Source organism: Gekko japonicus, unplaced genomic scaffold (assembly GCF_001447785.1).
Source record: "Gekko japonicus isolate JY-2015 unplaced genomic scaffold, Gekko_japonicus_V1.1 scaffold513, whole genome shotgun sequence".
Classification (NCBI taxonomy): Eukaryota; Metazoa; Chordata; class Lepidosauria; order Squamata; family Gekkonidae; genus Gekko; species Gekko japonicus.
This window is the reverse complement of record NW_015171519.1, coordinates 743,298-760,549: the sequence shown is the minus strand read 5'-3', so window position 1 is coordinate 760,549 and position 17,252 is coordinate 743,298. Positions and strand designations below refer to the sequence as shown.

The following is a 17,252-nucleotide window of genomic DNA, read 5'->3' as shown; positions in this document are numbered from 1 at the left end:
GAGTGTGCCGCATGACGGAATGTGCTCCCGTCTCTAGTTCCAGCTCCTGCCAACCTAGCAGTTTGAAAGCAAGAAATTGCAAGTAGACAAATAGGGACCACTTTGGTGGGAAGGTCACAGCGTTCTGTGCGCCTTGGTGTTTAGTCATGCCGGCCACATGACCACGGAAACGTCTTCAGACAGCGCTGGCTCTTTGGCTTTGAAACGGAGATGAGCACCGCAACCCTAGAGTCGGATTCGACTGGCTTTCGAGCAAGGGAAACTTTAGCTTTAGCTTTACCTTTACTGAGAAACTGGGAGTGCCCCTGATAAATTGGTTATATGTGTAAGGTTCAAACATTTCAGATTGTGTTGATTTCCCCCAAAACGGGGGGGGGGGGGGGGGGAAGGGGGAGGGCAGTGCCCTGAGGCCTCGGCCGCCATCGTGAACACAAATCCCTTCCCCCGTGCTGCGTTCTGCCTCGGGGTCAGCGAGAGATGACAAGTGGTTGATAGAGACCGTCTGCTTTCTCGTCTCACTTTCCCCCACGGGGAGGGGAAGAGAATGTTTCTTCGGACAGCTGTCTCAGGTTAGCAACGGCTAAGAGGACAGGTTGCTTGTTCCGGGCGTCAGCTTTGACGGAAAGGAGCCGGCGGGGGCGTTGGGGAAGGGATGTGAGGGCCAGAGATCTTGGGCCTTGCGTCAGAGGTTCAGCCTGAGTGACGGGCCGGAGGGAGAGGGGAGGGGGTGCCGCATCCGACGCTCACCGTGTGCATCGGCCCGGTAAAGGTAAAGGTGAAGGTTTCCCTTGCTCGAAAGCCAGTCGAATCCGACTCTAGGGTTGCGGTGCTCATCTCCGTTTCCAAGCCGAAGACCCAGCGCTGTCCGAAGACGTCTCCGTGGTCATGTGGCCGGCATGACTCAACACCGAGGCGCACGGAACGCTGTTCCCTTCCCACCGAAGTGGTGCCTATTTATCTACTTGCAATGTCTTGCTTTCGAACCGCTAGGTTGGCAGGAGCTGGAACTAGAGACGGGAGCTCACTCAGTCACGCGGCACACTCGGGTCTTGAACTGCTGAACTACCACAGCCTACAGTTCAGCATCTGAACCACTTGAGCCGCATCGGCCCGGTACCAGCAGGAAATAAAAATTCAGTCCGGGTTTGACTGCGGTAACATCTGTTCTGAAACCACTAGTCAGAGACGCTGCCGAGAGCCGCCACGGCCTCCTGGGAAAAGAGGCCCCGTGGTGGTCGAACGTGCTGTCTAATCGCAGCCCCCTTGTGGTGATTCGGAGCACTTTTCCGGGCAAGAGGCGAGCAGAGGGGGTTTCCCGTTGCCTGCCTCTGCGTGGCGACCCTGGACTTCTTTGGGGGCCTCCCAGCCGGCCCTGCTTGGCTTCTGGGATCTGATGAGACTGGGTCTTCCTGGGCCGCCCAGGTCAGGGCCGATGAACACGGGGGCTTTGCTGTCGCCTACCTTCATGTAAAGATCTTGGACTTCCTCCGTGTTCCCCCCTCCAAATACTACCCCGGGGCTGACCCTGCTTAGCGTCTGAGATTGGATGAGATCGGGCTAGCCTGGGCCATCCACGTAATAATTAACTACCGTACGGCAGTGTGTGTAGAATAGCCGGGAGATCCTAAGATTGTCTGGCAGACAGAAGTCCTAGCTCTTTTAGTGTTATGCGCCACTAGGTGATGAGCTAGACTTGTTTTTAAGGCAAGAGACATTTCAGAGGTGGTTTGCCATTGCCTGCCTGACATTGTGTGTAGAATAGCCAGGAGATCCTAAGATTGTCTGGCAGACAGAAGTTCTAGCTCTTTTAGTATTATGCGCCACTAGATGATGAGCTAGACTTGTTTTTAAGGCAAGAGGCGTCTCAGAGGTAGTTTGCCATTGCCTGCCTGACATTGTGTGTAGAATAGCCAGGAGATCCTAAGATTGTCTGGCAGACAGAAGTTCTAGCTCTTTTAGTATTATGCACCACTAGGTGATGAGCTAGACTTGTTTTTAAGGCAAAAGACATTTCAGAGGTAGTTTGCCATTGCCTGCCTGACATTGTGTGTAGAATAGCCGGGAGATCCTAAGATTGTCTGGCAGCCAGAAGTTCTAGCTTTTTAAGTGCTGTGCACCACTAGGTGGCGAGCGAGGCTTGTTTTTAAGGCCAGAGGCGTCTCAGAGGTGGTTGGCCGTTGCCTGCCTCTGCGTCACGACCCTGGTATTCCCTCTAAGCTGAGTGAGTGTGAGCCAGCTCACAGTTTTTTTAGCCTTCAGCTCACAGATTTTCGTCTTAGCTCAGGAAGGAGGGCTCCAGAGCAAACTCATGTATAAAGCAGCCAAATCGCTCACTCACAATTTTACTGCCGGTAGCTCACAAAGTAGAATTTTTGCTCACAAGACTCCGCAGCTTAGAGGGAGCATTGGTCACGACCCTGGTGTTCCTTGGAGGTCGCCCTTCCAAATACTAGCCGGGGCCGACCCTGCTGAGCTTCTGGTTTCTGACGGGATCGGGCTAGGCTGGGCTATCCAGGTCAGGGCAGGGCATCCGGGTCAAGACAAGAGATGTTCAGAGCTTCTGAGATCGGATGAGATCGGGCCAGCCTGGGCCACCCGGGTCAAGGCAAGAAACAGAGGTGGCTTCCCCTTGCCTGCCTCTGCATAGCAACCCTGGACTCCCTTGGTGGTCTGCCAGGGCTCTTTTTGTAGAAAAAGCCCAGCAGGAACTCATTAGCATAACAGGCCACACCCAACAGCAGGAACTCATTAGCCTATTAGGCCACCCCCCCGACAACACAGCACATTAGCATATTAGGCCGCACCCCCATGCCACCAGAAGTGTGGTCATCCAGCCACACCCACCTTTTGCTTCTTATTCTGTTTACCTTGTTTGTGGTCCAAACCCAGGGCCTTTTTTTGTAGCAGGAACTCCTTTGCATGTTAGGCCACACACCCCTAATGTAGCCAATCCTAATGAGTTCCTGCTGTTGGGTGTGGCCTGTTATGCTAATGAGTTCCTGCTGGGCGTGGCCAACTCGGGAGCCAGCCGGAACTCCGTTCCTGTGCGTTCCTGCCCCAAAATAGCCCTGGTGGCCTCCAATGTTCCCTCTAAGCCGCACAGTCTTGTGAGCAAAAATTCTCCTTTGTGAGCTACTGGCATTAAAGTTGTGAGCGATTTGGCTACTGCATAAATCAGTTTGCTCTGGAGTCCCCCTTCCTGAGCCGAGACAAAAATGTGTAAGCTGGAGGCTAAAAAACTGTGAGCTAGCTCACACTAACTCAGCTTAGAGGGAACACTGGTGGCCTCCCATCCGAGTGTTAACCAGGGCCGACCCTGCTTAGCTTCTGAGATCTGACGAGATCGGACTAGGCTGGGCTATTCAGGTAAGGACAATAATTAAGTGCTGTCAAGTCGCAGCTGACGTACGGCAAACCCCCAGGGTATTCAGGGCAAGGGACACTCAAACACAGCTTGCCCTTGTCTGAGTAGCAACCCTGGACTTCCTTGGTGGTCTCCCATCCAAGGACTAACCAGGGCCGACCCTGCTTAGCTTCCATGCCCTGACAAGATCAGGCTAGTCAAGGCTATTCAGGTTGCTGGGTTCCCGGTGGACATGTTTAAAGGACTGAGGAAGAGCCAGAGGAGAAAGAGAGGGAAGGAACTCACACGAGGTGATGGGGGTAGGGGTTACCAGCCTCCAGGTGGGACCCGGGGATCCCCTGGAATTACAGCTCAGCTCTAGATGACAGGCATCAGTCCTCCTGGAGGAAACGGATGCTTTGGAGGGTGGATTCTAGGGCAGTGTGCCCCACTGAGGTCCCTGTCCTCCCCAGCTCCACCCCCAGATCTCCAGGAATTTCCCAACCTGGAGCTGGCAACTATGTCCCCATTCCCTGCTGGTGGCCTAGGGGCACCTGGCAACCTAGGAGATGGGACCAGCTTTCCTCCAAGTATGCTGAGCATCAGATGGTATCTAGAAGATCTATCCCCTTTCCTTGGTCCGAATGGGAGTCTCCGTCTAACTACCCGCTCATCCTTGCCAACTTCCCCCGGTCCTCCTTTCTGTGTTAAACTGCTCTCATTCAGGGCTGAGTTCCAAAACTGTCAGTACTTGACTCTTCTCAGCTATGGCTGAAATCAGACTCACTCAGTCAAGTCAGAAATCTGACTGACTCCTCAGTGTGCAGCTCTCAAGTCTCTCTCGGCTCAGCTGATGCTAACCAATCAGATCTCTTGGAACAACCTGTCACTCAATTATCTCCAGCTCTGTGAAGAATTAACCCTTCACAGTCCTTTAGACAGCACTTCTAAACGTTTAAAAGCACAGTCCATCACAGTCCATCACAGGTCACACCATCACAGATGGACTGGCTATAAAAGCTGTCAACATCCATTATGGATATGATTTTAAATAAAAGAGACAAGATTTATCGGCTATGTTAAAACAAAGTATCAAAATGGGATTTCAAGAACCTGATGTTGGCATTTTGAGAAGTGTTCTGATGGGGGTGCCCAGGGCTTTTTTGGTAGAAAAAGCCCAGCAGGAACTCATTAGCATAATAGGCCACACCCAACAACAGAAACTCATTAGCATATCCAGCCACACCCATGAAAGCATAGCTCATTAGCATATCAGGCCACACCCCCATGTTACCAGAAGTGTGGTCATCCAGCCACACCCACCTTTTGCTTCTTATTCTGTTTACCTTGTTTGTTGTCCAAACCCAGGGCTTTTTTTGTAGCAGGGACTCCTTTGCATGTGAGGCCACACACCCCTAATGTAGCCAATCCTAATGAGTTTCTGCTGTTGGGTGTGGCCTATTATGCTAATGAGTTCCTGCTGGGCGCGGCCAACTTGGGAGCCACCCGGAACTCCGTTCCTGTGCGTTCCTGCCCAAAAATAGCCCTGGGGGGTGCCTCTTCCAGGTCTATGTCACCTGCCCCGGAGACCCGGGCATTTTTGGTGGGGAGCAGAGCCCCCCTCAAGCCTGGGTTACCTGTCCACAGAGACGGCGGCCAGCGTGAAGCTGCTTGCATACATGGTGAGGTAGATGAAGAAGTGGACGGCCTTGCACATGAACGAGCCGAAGACCCAGCCCTCCAAGGAGTAGATGGTGGCCTGGAAGGGCACGCAGAAGATGATGAAGAAGAAGTCGGCCAAGCTGAGGTTGAGGATGAAGAGGTTGGTGCTGTTGTGGCCCATCTGCCCGTTCCTCAGCAGCACGGCCAGGACCAGGCTGTTGCCGACCACGCCGAGCAGGAAGATGAGGGAGAAGATGACCGGGACGATGACACTGGCCGGGCTGAACTGGGAAGTGTCGGAGTCGTTCCAGTGTCCAGCTAGGCTGGCGAAGTCCTCAGGTTCCGTCATGGTCATCTGCAGGTACGCAGGGGGAGAAGGAGAGAGGCGGTGACAAGAAAGAGCGGCCAGAGGTGAGTTAGCCCAGGACAAGGGGCAACTGGGGCAGTTGCCCCCAACTGCCTATGGGCTTGCCCCCCCCCAAGGAAGGGGAAAAGAGGAGAAGTTCTGGGGCATGAGGAGCTGGTTTCTGGCAGCTGTAGTGGCTCCCACATACTTTGCGTAGGAAAAAGAAGAAGAGATTGGATTTATACCCCGCCCTTCCCTACCGGAAGGAGTCTCAGAGTGGCTTACAATCTCCTTTCTCTTCCCCTCCCCACCACAAACACCCTGTGAGGCAGGTGGGGCTGAGAGAGCTCTGACAGAAACTGCTCTTGAGAGAACAGCTCTGAGAGAACTTTTAGTTGTGGGTCTTTTTTCTTTATTCCCTAGATGTAGTTCCCTTTCCTATATTTTCTGTTGTAGTTTTGTAGTCTGAAAAAAAACCCAATAAAAACCTCCCCCCAGGGGGATTGAAAAGAAAAAAAAAGACTGGCCCCAAGATAGTACGGTGCAGTGGTTAGTATTTTGGTGTAGAAGCAGGGAGACTTGGGTTCAAAAACCCTGCTCTGTCATAACCACTGTCTGGATGACCTTGGGGCCAGCCATGCACACGATCTCTCTCTCTGCCTCGCTCGGCCCCACAGGACCGTTGTGAAGATACCATGAGGAAGAACCCAATGCCAAAACCAGGAAGAACCTGAGACCCTTGGAGAAAGAGCAGGATTTAAAAAATGCAGATTGACTTCCTAGCGTTGGACTAGACCTGAGTTTGAATCCCCACACAGTCATGAAGCTTGCTGGGTGGCCTTGGGACAGTCATTTTCCATATCAACCTCACCCTACCTCACAGGGGTGTTGTGAGGATACAGTGGAGGACGGGAGGACCACATATGTCGTTTGGAGGAAAGGCAGGATAAAACTGTACTCGATAGATTGATAGGGAGCCAATACTCATACCAGGGCTGTTTCAGGTTGGGAAAACAGCAGAGGGACAAAGGTCAAAGCTCTCCTCCCTGTCCAACAAGGCCCTGATCCAAACTGGAGCCCTGCGTACTTGGGAACTGAGTTCCCCGCAGGAAGCTGGCAGCTGATCCATGGAAAAACATAATGTGTCGTTTAACCCTGAGCCACGTCCCTTCGCTCGAAAAGCTTTACGCGCAGAGAGGGATTTCATTTTCGCTCTCCCTCCCGCATCACGCCCCGGCTGCAAAGTCCTTTCGAAAGGGGGCCCCTCGGGTGCTCCAAATGGATGCACCGTTCCTTGGGTCCCGTCCAAAGACCTCTTGAGTTCCTAAGTAAGTCCGAAGGCAAACTGCGAGCAGTAAATTTCTGCCTCGCAAGTGAACAGCATCCCGGCATTCGGGCTCGGCCTCGCTCCAAGCATCTGTCCGGGCACAGGTTTCAATCTGAATATTTGGCAAGGGGGAAACGAGTGTTCGGCACTGAGTTACAGCTCGGGGGATGTGTTGGGGAGGGATTCGTGCGTTCACGACATCTGTAGCCGCTGTGAATTTAGCGCCCGTGTCTCCGGAGCTCAGTTTCCCCAGCAAGCTGATGGATCACAGCTGGGCCAAACCGTTCCCACTCCGGCAATAAGAGTCAAGTGCTAGATCAAGACGCGTGCCAGGAAAATTGATTTTATTACAATGCAGAAATCTACGGCGGCGACGTCTGTCCGTCGCTCCGACCGCATTCGAATTCCACTCTGCTGAATAAAGTCAGTGTTGTGCAGAGGAGAGAGAGAGAGAGTTATAATCGCCCGTCTCCCTAGGCGCATGGATCTAAAACAACAGTTTTAACAATTTCAGGCATGTTTCTAGGGGGTTTTGGAGTTCCTCTTGCAGCTTTCAAGAACAGCTCTGAATTTGTCCCAAGTGTTTGGAGTTGTGTGATGTAAAATCCTGGCTGGCAACTGATTTTTAACCTTTCCTGGTGCCCGCCAAGAGTTTTTAGAAAGTGGGCAGATGGCCCTTTTGCCCAGCAAGGCTTCTGACTGGGCATTTGAGATTTGATTTGCTCTGCGGATTATTTATTTATTTATGTATATGCCGCCCTCCCCACAGTATGTTGCTTTGGCAGCAGCTGACACCACATCCCAAGGACCTTCCCTGTGTGACTGAAGATAAGCTGCGGCAGCCATTTTGTGGCTGGCTCCGCCTCCTGAGGTGGCCATTTTGGGCTGCCATTTTGTGGCTCCACCCACTACACTGTATCAGAATTCCAGAGGTTCCTGTAGACTCAGAAAGGTTGGGAACCCCTGGATTAGAGTGTCAGACTAGGATCTGGGAAATGAAGGTTCGAATCTCTGCTATGCCACGGAACCTAGCTGAGTTACCTCAAGCTGGTCACCCACCCTCAGCCTAACCTAGTCCTATGAGGAAAGGTTGAAAGAGCTGGGTATGTTTAGCCTGGGGAGGAAATGACTGAGAGGTGATACAGTAACCATCTTTACGTACTTGAAGGGCTGCTGTATAGAGGGTGGGGCGGAGTTGTTTTCAGTTGCCCCAGAAGGTTAGACCAAAACCGACAAGTTGAAATTAAATCCGAAGAGTTTTCGGCTAAACATGAGGAAGAACTTCCTGACAGTTTGAGTGGTTCCTCAGTGGGACAGGCTTCCTCAGGAGGTGGTGGGCTCTCCTTCTCTGGAGGTTTTCAGACAGAGGCTAGATGGCCGTCTGACAGCCACGCTGAGCCTTTAAACTTGGGCAGATCACGAGAAGGGAGGGCAAGGAGAGTTGCCTCAGTGCTTAGTCCTTGTGGCCCTTCCTTACACGCCCAGGGAAATGCTGATCACCACTTTGGGGTCAGGAAGCCATTTTTCTCCAGGCCAGTTTGGCCGGGGACCCTGGAGGTTTTTTGTCATCTTCTGGGCATGGAACAGCCTTCTGCAGGGGGTTGGACTAGCTGACCCTGGAGGTCCCTTCCGACTCTATGATTCTAACCCACCTCATAGGGTTGTTGTGAGGATAAAATGAAGGAGAGGAGAATAATGTGAGATTGTAAGCCACTCTGAGACGCCTTCTGGTAGTGAAGGGCGGGGTATAAATCCAATCTCCTCCTCCTCCTCCTGCAGTTTCACATACAAAGTTGATATCGACCACCGACGAAGGCCCTAGAGGCCGAAACGCATATCGGTTTTGTTGGTCATCTGACATACCCATCAACTGTATGTGTGAAACGATCGACTTTGTATGCGAAACTACTACAGCTTCTGTAAAGCTCACGTTGACGTTCTGTGCAGTCTGATATCCAGACCTTACGCTTTCAATCTGCGCCGTTGTGTACACCATATAATAAATACATATTTGGATAATCTTTTATTTGAGGTAGCTTGACCCTTGCAGCATTATTGGTATTTTTTTGGGGGGGGGGTTGAGTTTGTTTCTCCCTTTTCCTTCATTTGTAACCCTAGCTAGCAGCCCGACAGATAAAGGGTAGGAAGGGGGAGTCTGATTTACATCTCCTTTTCTGTTGAGTGCAAATTGTACAACGCACTGGTTCCCTTTGTCCCCAAAGACGTTGGCTTGTCCAGAGGCCAATCACTGACCTCCCTAGCCTGGCACTGCATACTCCGAGTGGCAGTGGTTCTCCAGCGTCTCGTCCAGTGGTGGTGGAAATTGCCGTCAAGAAGAAGAGGAGGAGGAGGAGGAGATTGGATTTATACCCCACCCTTCACTACCCAAAGGTGTCTCAGAGCGGCTTACAAACTCCTTTCCCTTCCCCTCACCACAACAGACACCCTGGGAGGTTGGTGGGGCTGAGAGAGCTCTTGACAGAAACTGCTCTTTTTTCAAGGACAGCTCTTATCAGAACTACGGCTGGCCCAAGGTCATCCAGCCAGGTGCGAGTGGAGGAGTGGCGAATCACACCCGGTTCTCCCAGATTAGACAACAGACACCCTGGGAGGCAGGTGGGGCTGAGAGAGCTCTGACAGAAACAGCTCTTTTTCAAGAACAGATCTTATCAGAGCTACGGCTTGCCCAAGGCCATCCAGCCAGGTGCAAGTGGAGGAGTGGGGGAATCAAACCCGGTTCTCCCAGATTACAGTCCGCGCGCTTAACCACGACACCAAACGGGCTCTCTCACCGAACTGGCTCTCGTAGCAACCAACTTAGGGTGAATTTGGGGTCAGGAAACAATTGTTCTCCAGGCCAATTGGGGTGGACATCCTGGAGGTTTTTTGTCATCTCCTGGGCATGGAACAGCGGTCACTGGGGGTGTGGGGAAGGAGGTATTTGTGAATTTCCTGGATCGTGCAGGGGGTTGGACTAGATGACCCTGGAGTTCCCTTCCAGCTCTATGATTTCATGACCCTGTAGGGTTTCCGAGGCAAGAGAGGAACAGAGGTGGTTTGCCATTGCCTGTCTCTGTGTCACGACCCTTGGTGGTCTCCCATCCAAGAACTAACCAGGGTTAGTGGTTAAGAATGGCAGACTCTAATCTGGAGAGCTGGGCTTGATTCCGCACTCCTCCACATGAAGCCAGCTGGGTGGCCTTGGGTCAGTCACAGCCCTCTCAGGGCTCTCTCAGGCCCCGAAAATAAGTCTAGCTCGCCACCTAGGGGTGCCTAACGCTAAAAGGGTTAGAACGCTAAAAAGCTGCCGGGCAATTTTAGGATCTCCTGGCTGTACGACACACAATGTCATACAGTAATTAATTAATTAATTACTAACCAGAGCCAACCCTGCTTAGCTTCCAGGAGAAGAAGAGGAGATTGGATTTATACCCCGCCCTTCGCTACCCGAAGGCATCTCAGAGCGTTTCCCTTCCCCTCCCCACAACAGACACCCTGTGAGGTAGGTGGGGCTGAGAGAGCTCTCTCGAGGACTGCTCTTGAGAGAACAGCTCTTGTGGTCCCTTCTTACACACCCAGGGAAATGCTGATTACCACCTTGGGGTCAGGAAGCAATTTGTCTCCAGGCCAGTTTGGCCGGAAATCCTGGAGGTTTTTTGTCATCTTCTGGGCGTGGAACAGGGGTCACTGGGGGGGTGGAGGGGGGAGGTGTTTGTGGATTTCCTGCATTGTGCAGGGGGTTGGACTAGATGACCCTGGAGGTTCCTTCCGGCTCTATGATTCTATGAAAAAACTTGTGACTGGCCCAAGGTCACACCAGCAGCTGCATGTGGAGGAGTGGGGGATCAAACCCAGTTCTCCCAGATTAGAGTCCGTGCTCCTAACCACTAAACCAAGCTGACAAAACCAGGCTAGCCTGGATCCTAGAATGGTCTTTATCAACGCAGCTTCTTTAACTGGGCCTGCCAGGGACCAAACTCCAGACTTCTGCCACCCAAGGCATTCATGCTGCTATTGAGTCCTGGCTCAGTTTCCAAAGGAAGTGCACCTGACTGCACAGGTATATGGTTACCTTTGGGAGAAAGAATTATCAGCAGGTGGATATACAATGCCGTGCTTGAATCTCAGATACCTTCTTTCAGAGACCGCACAGGCAATGGACCTTAGGACCTCTTCCCTCAATCCGTTTTATTTTCTAGATGTGCATCTCAGAGCCAAAGTCGCTGCAGTGTGATGCATTCTAGTAGTTCATCGTCATAAATCTGACTCCCAAAAACCGCAACATTCCTAAATGGTTGCGAGAGCATTTTCATCTTCCAGGTCATTCCATCGCTAATCTAAGAGCGGCAGTCCTCAAACAGAGAAGCTTCAAGGGGAGATTACAACGGGAGATTGTGAACTTGTGGAACTCATTCACAAGTTCAGAACAACGAACCCCCCCAGAGCTGAATAGATACATAGGGTTTGTTTTTTAAATCTCACTACAGATGCTGATTTTCTGGGCCCAAGCATTTTCCCTCTGCTCTAATCGAGCTGATTCCAACACACATTACATCTTTGCATCCTTTACAGACAACCTTGATAACACCCTTCCCACCTTCTGACCGGAATAAAAGGACTCCAAGATCTCCATTTCTACTCTACTTATACTTGATGAAGGGAACTTTGACTCTTAAACAGCTCATATACCCCGAAACTCTTGATCGTCTCTAAGATGCTACTGGACCCAAACCTAACTGTATTACTGCAGAACAACACGTCTAACCTCTGAAACGAAGTACATTGTATTAGAGGCTGGAAAAGTCCCTTGCCGGCTTCGTGGAGAGCCACCGCTAGACAAAATCGCACCGCTGGCAGACAGCCGTTTTCTCAGCACAGTATCCTTTCCTCGACTCGATTCCGCATACAGTAAAAGCACTCAGAACCCCTCCAAACCGGAAGAAGCACAGAGCGAATCGCAAAGGGAATGGCTAGAGGTTTCCTGCTCATTAAAGCCAAACCCTTTCTAAGCAAGGAGTCTGGGGGAATTCAGATCGGTGGACTCTCTCCGACGGAAGAGTCTGTTCTGGCAGTTTTCAGAGGGCGGCGGTGTCGGTGTGTGGTAGAAGAACCCAATTCGAGTCCACTAACACCTTGAGGAACAGTAAGATTTGGGGAGGGGGGGATATGAGCTTCTGAGACTCAACGTTCGTCTAACAGAGGGAGCTTTAACTCTAAAAGCTCACACTCTGCAAATCTTGTTGGTTCCTAAGTTGCTGCGGGGCTTGAATTTGGTTGTCCTGGCAGGTCATTGTTACAGAAGCCCAAGAAGGAGCAGTCTGGTCTGCTAGTTCAGGAGGCGTTCTTTCCGGAGTGCTGCCTATTCTGTTTTGGAGGCACTATTATTGTACCCATTGTACAGAGGAGTAACTGAGGGTTTCACCAAGGTTTCTCCTGAGATGACGATGAAGAAGAAGACATTGGATTTATACCCCGCCCTTCACTCAGAGTCTCAGAGCAGCTGACAAACTCCTTCCCCTCCCCACAACAGACACCCTGTGAGGTCGGTGGGGCTGAGAGAGCTCTGAGAGAACTGCTCTTTTTCAAGGACAGCTCTTATCAGAACTACGACTTGCCTAAGGTCATCCAGCAGGTGCAGGTGGAGGAGTGGGGAATCACACCCGGTTCTCCCAGATTAGAGTCCGCGCACTTAACCACTACACCAAACTGGCAGGCAGCAGGTTTGATTTCAGGTGGGGCGATCTTTGGGATGTGGCCTTTGACCCCACTCTCAGGCCCGGGCGTTCCTGTGTGTGACATATCCAGAAAGGACACTACACCAGTGTGCTTTGGTGGTTAAAGTGTTGGATTAGGATCTGGGTTCGATTCCCCCCTTGTGCCATGGCAGTTCTCTGGGGGACCTTGGGCCGGTCCCACACTCTCAGCCTAACCTACCTCGCAGGGTTGTTGTGAGAGTAAAAAGGAGGGACGGAGAACGATATAAGCTGCTTTGGGTCTCCCTTGGGGTGAAAGCCAGGATATAAACAAAGTAAAATTTGAAAAGGAAACACCTCTGAGAACGTGCAGAGGGTCTTTCCTCCCCGCCGACTGCCACAATCTCCTCCCCCCGTTTAGAGAGCCAGTTTGGTGTAGTGGTTAAGAGTGTAGGCTGTAATCTGGGAGAACCGGGTTTGATTCCCCACTCCTCCACTTGCAGCTGCTGGGGTGACCTTGGGTCAGTCACAAGTCCTTTCAGAGCTGTTCTCTCAAGGGCAGTCCTCGAGAGAGCTCTCTCAGGCCCACCTGCCTCCCAGGGTGTCTGTTGCGGGGAGGGGAAGGGAAAGGAGTTTGTAAGCTGCTCTGAGACTCCGAGTGGGGGGGGGATAGATTTTCAGAGAAATTCAGCAGCCGCTCTAACCGGTGAACATCCCCCCCCCTCTGGTTGCCACCTGTTTCCACAAGCTGTGCTCCTCTGCCTTGAAACAGCTCGGGGCGGGGGGGGGAGAAACCGAGCCCCTTTCCCTGCCAGGAAAACTGTGCTGCATCTTCGTGTGGCAAGCGACCCTCCAAGATGCAGGAGCGGGGCCGGCCAAAGACAGTGGCCCCTTTCTTCTGACCGCTCACCGTCCATGTTCCTTCCAAGCTGAGTCAGTGTGAGCCAGCTCACAGTTCTTTAGCCTCCGGCTCACACCTGATGGATGCAGCAGCCAAATGGCTCGCTCACAACTTTAACGCCGGTGGCTCACAAAGCGGGATTTTTGCCCACGAGACTCCACAGCTCAGAGGGAGCATTGCTCACTGCTGGGGCCCGTCCCTCCCGAAACCCAGAGACCACCAAAGCCTCCCTCTCCTACGACTCCGGCAGCACACACCTCCCAGGAACCAGACCTACCTTCTCTTAAGGTGTCCGGGCAGCTCCTCTTCCACAGCTCACGCTTCCCCTTTCCCCTTGCCGGGGGTCTCGCTTCTGGGCAAGCCGGCAGCGGGCTTCTGCCCATGAGGTGCCCTGCGCTGGCACATCCCAGCTGAGTCTCTCGCGTGATGGCAGCTGGTTCTCTGCTCTCTCTCTCTGTGTGTGCTGTGCTCTCTCTCTCTCTTGCCGGAGGGGCCCCCCTCCTGCCAGTCCAGCCTCCTCCTCCTTCTCCTCCTCCTCTTTCTGTCTGGTAACACCCCAGATTTCTCCTCTATCTTCCATCTCTTCCCACCACTGGATGTGGGATTGGCGACCTGCACATCTGTGGCACGTGGCCCCCGATGCCGCCTCCACCATACCCCGCCCCGCCTGCCTCTCAAAAGGATCTCAGCCGACCCTCAGCTCCTAGATCGTGTCCCCCAAACGCCACTTGCTGTGGTCCAGGGGGGGCGGCCGACGCTCCCTCCGAGCTGTGGAGTCCTGGGAGCAAAACTCCTACTTTGGGAGCTCCTGGCCTTAAAGTGGTGAGCGAGCCGTTTGGGTTGCTGCATCAATTCGTTGGCTCTGGAGCCATCCTTTTCCTGAGCGAAGGCAAAAAGGTGCGGGCTGGAGGCTAAAAAACGGTGAGCTGGCTCACACGAACTCAGCTGAGAGGGAACACCGGTGCCCGCCTCCAGGTGGGGCCTGGGGATCCCTTGGAATTATGGCTCACCTCCAGGCTACAGAGATCGGCGCCCCTGGAGAAAATGGCTGCTTTGGAGGGGGGACTCTCTGGTGCCGTACCCCACCGAGGTCCCTGTCCACCCCAGACCCCCGCCCCCAAATCTCCAGGAGTGTCCCAACCTGGAGCTGGCAACCCTGCACCCCACCCCCCGTTCTTGTAAATTCACAAGAGCCCACCCTGTCTTTCTAAGAAACCAGGAAGAATTGACATCTCTCCTTCCTCAAGGGGGCTCACTAACAAAGATTGAGGTCTACCTGCCTGGCATGTCATTCTTCCAAGGAGCTCAGGGGGGGGGGAGCTGGTGGAGGCTTTTCTCTTCGTTTTATTGACACAACCACCCTGAGAAGGAGGTTTTGCAGAGACACAGAGAGAGAGAGAGAGAGAGAGAGAGAGAAGGAGGGGGAGATTGGATTCCTACCCCGCCCTTCACTACCCGAAGGAGTCTCAGAGCAGCTGACAATCTCCTTTCCCTTCCCCTCCCCACAACAGGCGCCCTGTAAGGTCGGTGGGGCCGAGAGAGCTCTTTCCGGGACTGCCCTTGAGAGAATAGCCCTGAGAGAACTTGTGACTGACCCAAGGTCCCACCAGCAGCTGCACGTGGAGGAGTGGGGAATCGAAAACCCAGTTCTCCCAGATTAGAGTCCACTCTCCTAACCGCTACACCAAACTGGGGGTGGGGGGAGAGAGAGAGAGAAGGAGGAAGTGATTGGATTCCTACCCCATCCTTCATTACCCGAAGGAGTCTCAGAGCAGCTGACAATCTCCTTTCCCTTCCCCTCCCCACAACAGACACCCTGTGAGGCTGGTGGGGCTGAGAGAGCTCTTTCCGGGACTGCCCTTGAGAGAACAGCTCTGAGAGAACTTGTGACTGAACCAAGGTCCCACCAGCAGCCCAACCCCTTCCCCAAACTGGGGGGGGGGGGAGAGAGAGAGCCCTGGCCCAAGGTCACCAATAGGATTGATAGCTCTGAGCTGGGAAATTCCTGCAGATTAGGGGGGCGGAGCCTGGGGGCGGGGTTTGGGGAGAGGCGGCCCCTCGCCAGGGCACAAGGCCCTAGAGTTCCACCCTCCAAAGCAGCCATTTCCTCCAGGGGAGCTGAACTCCACTGTCTGGAGAACAGTTGTAAAAGCAGGAGGTCTTCAGGCCCCACCGGGAAGCGGGCCACCCTCATCACCAGACTGAGGATTCAAACCCATGTCTGCCAGATCCTGGTCCAGCACGGATACGGCTCCACCTCCGCATTTGACTAAGATATCCTTGGAAAGAAGCGGGATGGGCCATTCCTATATCTGCCCCCTACCCCGAGCCACAGGTCCCGCAGGGCCCAGGAGATGGGAAATGCTCTGGGGATGAAACCACAACCCACATTTTAAAACATGTTCCCGGGAAGGCATTCGGCAGAGAGGTGGACCGTGGTTTCGAACTGTGGGTCCCTGGGGCTCAGAGGGGGTTGTTTTTTTGAAGGACCAAATTTTCAGCATAGCCTCCGATGCCTCTCCTCAACCCCCTCCCCCAAGTGTCAAAAAGATTGGACTAAGGGGTCCGATTCCATGAGCCCCAAAAGAAGGTACCCCCCATTCCCCATTATTTCCAGTGGAGGGAAGGCATTTAAAAGGAACAGAGTCCTTTTAAACGGGACTGCCAGAACTCCCCTTGAAGTTCAACGGTGCTTCTTCCGGAGGCTCCTGGGAAGTTCTGGGAATTCACCTGGCAACGTTATCCTAGCCATGTACAGAACATCTTTTCCTGCACGGTGTCATTTTTCTTCTTTAGGTTTTTTTCTGTGCATTTGTGCGCGTGTGTTTATGCTTGCAAGCCTGGAACTCACCGTGACTTCTGGCGACCCCTAGTGGGGCTTCGACATTTCAGAGAGGCGGCTTTGTAACCTGCCTTCTGTGTCCGGGACCTGGTATTCCTTGGAGGTCTCCCATCCAAATACTAGCCAGGGTCGGCCCCGCTCAGCTTCCGAGATCTGACGGGATCGGCCTCGCCTGGGCTATCCTCGCCTGTCATTTTTATCCTCATCGTCCGAGGCCCAGGCCTGCCTGTCATTTTTATCCTCATTGTCCGAGGCCCAGGCCTGCCTGTCATTTTTATCCTCATCGTCCGAGGCCCAGGCCCGAGCATCACTGCGACAAAAACCCGGTCAAGGTTGACAAGGCAACCCCCCGCTATCAGCGAGGGCCCAAAGACATCTCCATTCATTGGGAATCCGCCGGTAATTTCGGCTCCTTAAAACGAGTCCTTTCCCCACCTTTTTCTAATAATAATTTAAAAAGTCGCTCCGATTACTTAACTGCTGATAATGGCAGAGAGCATCAATTCCTGCTAAGATGGAATACTGTTGGGTGATAGTGAGCAGTGCTCCCTCTAAGCTGAGTTAGTGTGAGCTGGCTCGCAGTTTTTCAGCCCCCAGCTCACACAGTTTTGTCTTAGCTCAGGAAGGGATGGCTCCAGAGCAACCTAATTTATGCAGTAGCCAAGTCACTCGCTCACAACCTTAATGCCAGGAGCTCACGAAGTAGGATTTTTGCTCACAGGACTCCACAGCTTAGAGGGAGCATTGATAGTGAGATATTGAAAAATGGTATTTAGCAGAGATAAGATGGTCCAGCAAAGCCAGAGTAAAATCATTCAGACTGAGAGTCCATGTGTGATTAAAATATAAAGTTTTTACTAAATTCTAGCATGGGGAAGGGTAACTGGGATGAAAATAACAACAGAGCCAAATCGGCTACATCCTTACTCTACAAAGACAAAACTAGAAGAGTATGGCTACTCTTCTTCAGAACACCAAACAAAGACGGGAAGAGAAGCCATAAAATGGTAATACACCTTGACACTTTAGTCCCAATCAAATCCCTAGATCAGGGAGAAAATTCCTGGGCTTTCTATATCTAAAGAACATTGGTTACAGTCCTTATAAGCTGCGGAAGAGACGAGGAAAAGAGAAGTAA

General features: G+C 52.6%; 1 protein-coding gene across 1 annotated transcript in view; it reads right to left on the bottom strand.

The window, feature by feature from the left end:
• LOC107117315 (galanin receptor type 2-like) overlaps window positions 1-5,354 on the bottom strand; it is an 8,761-nt gene extending 3,407 nt beyond the window's left edge. The window contains exon 1 of the mRNA XM_015419410.1: window positions 4,981-5,354. Coding sequence (XP_015274896.1) covers window positions 4,981-5,354 — 374 coding nt within the window. The remainder of the gene's footprint in view (window positions 1-4,980) is intronic.
• Window positions 5,355-17,252: the final 11,898 nt, after the last annotated feature.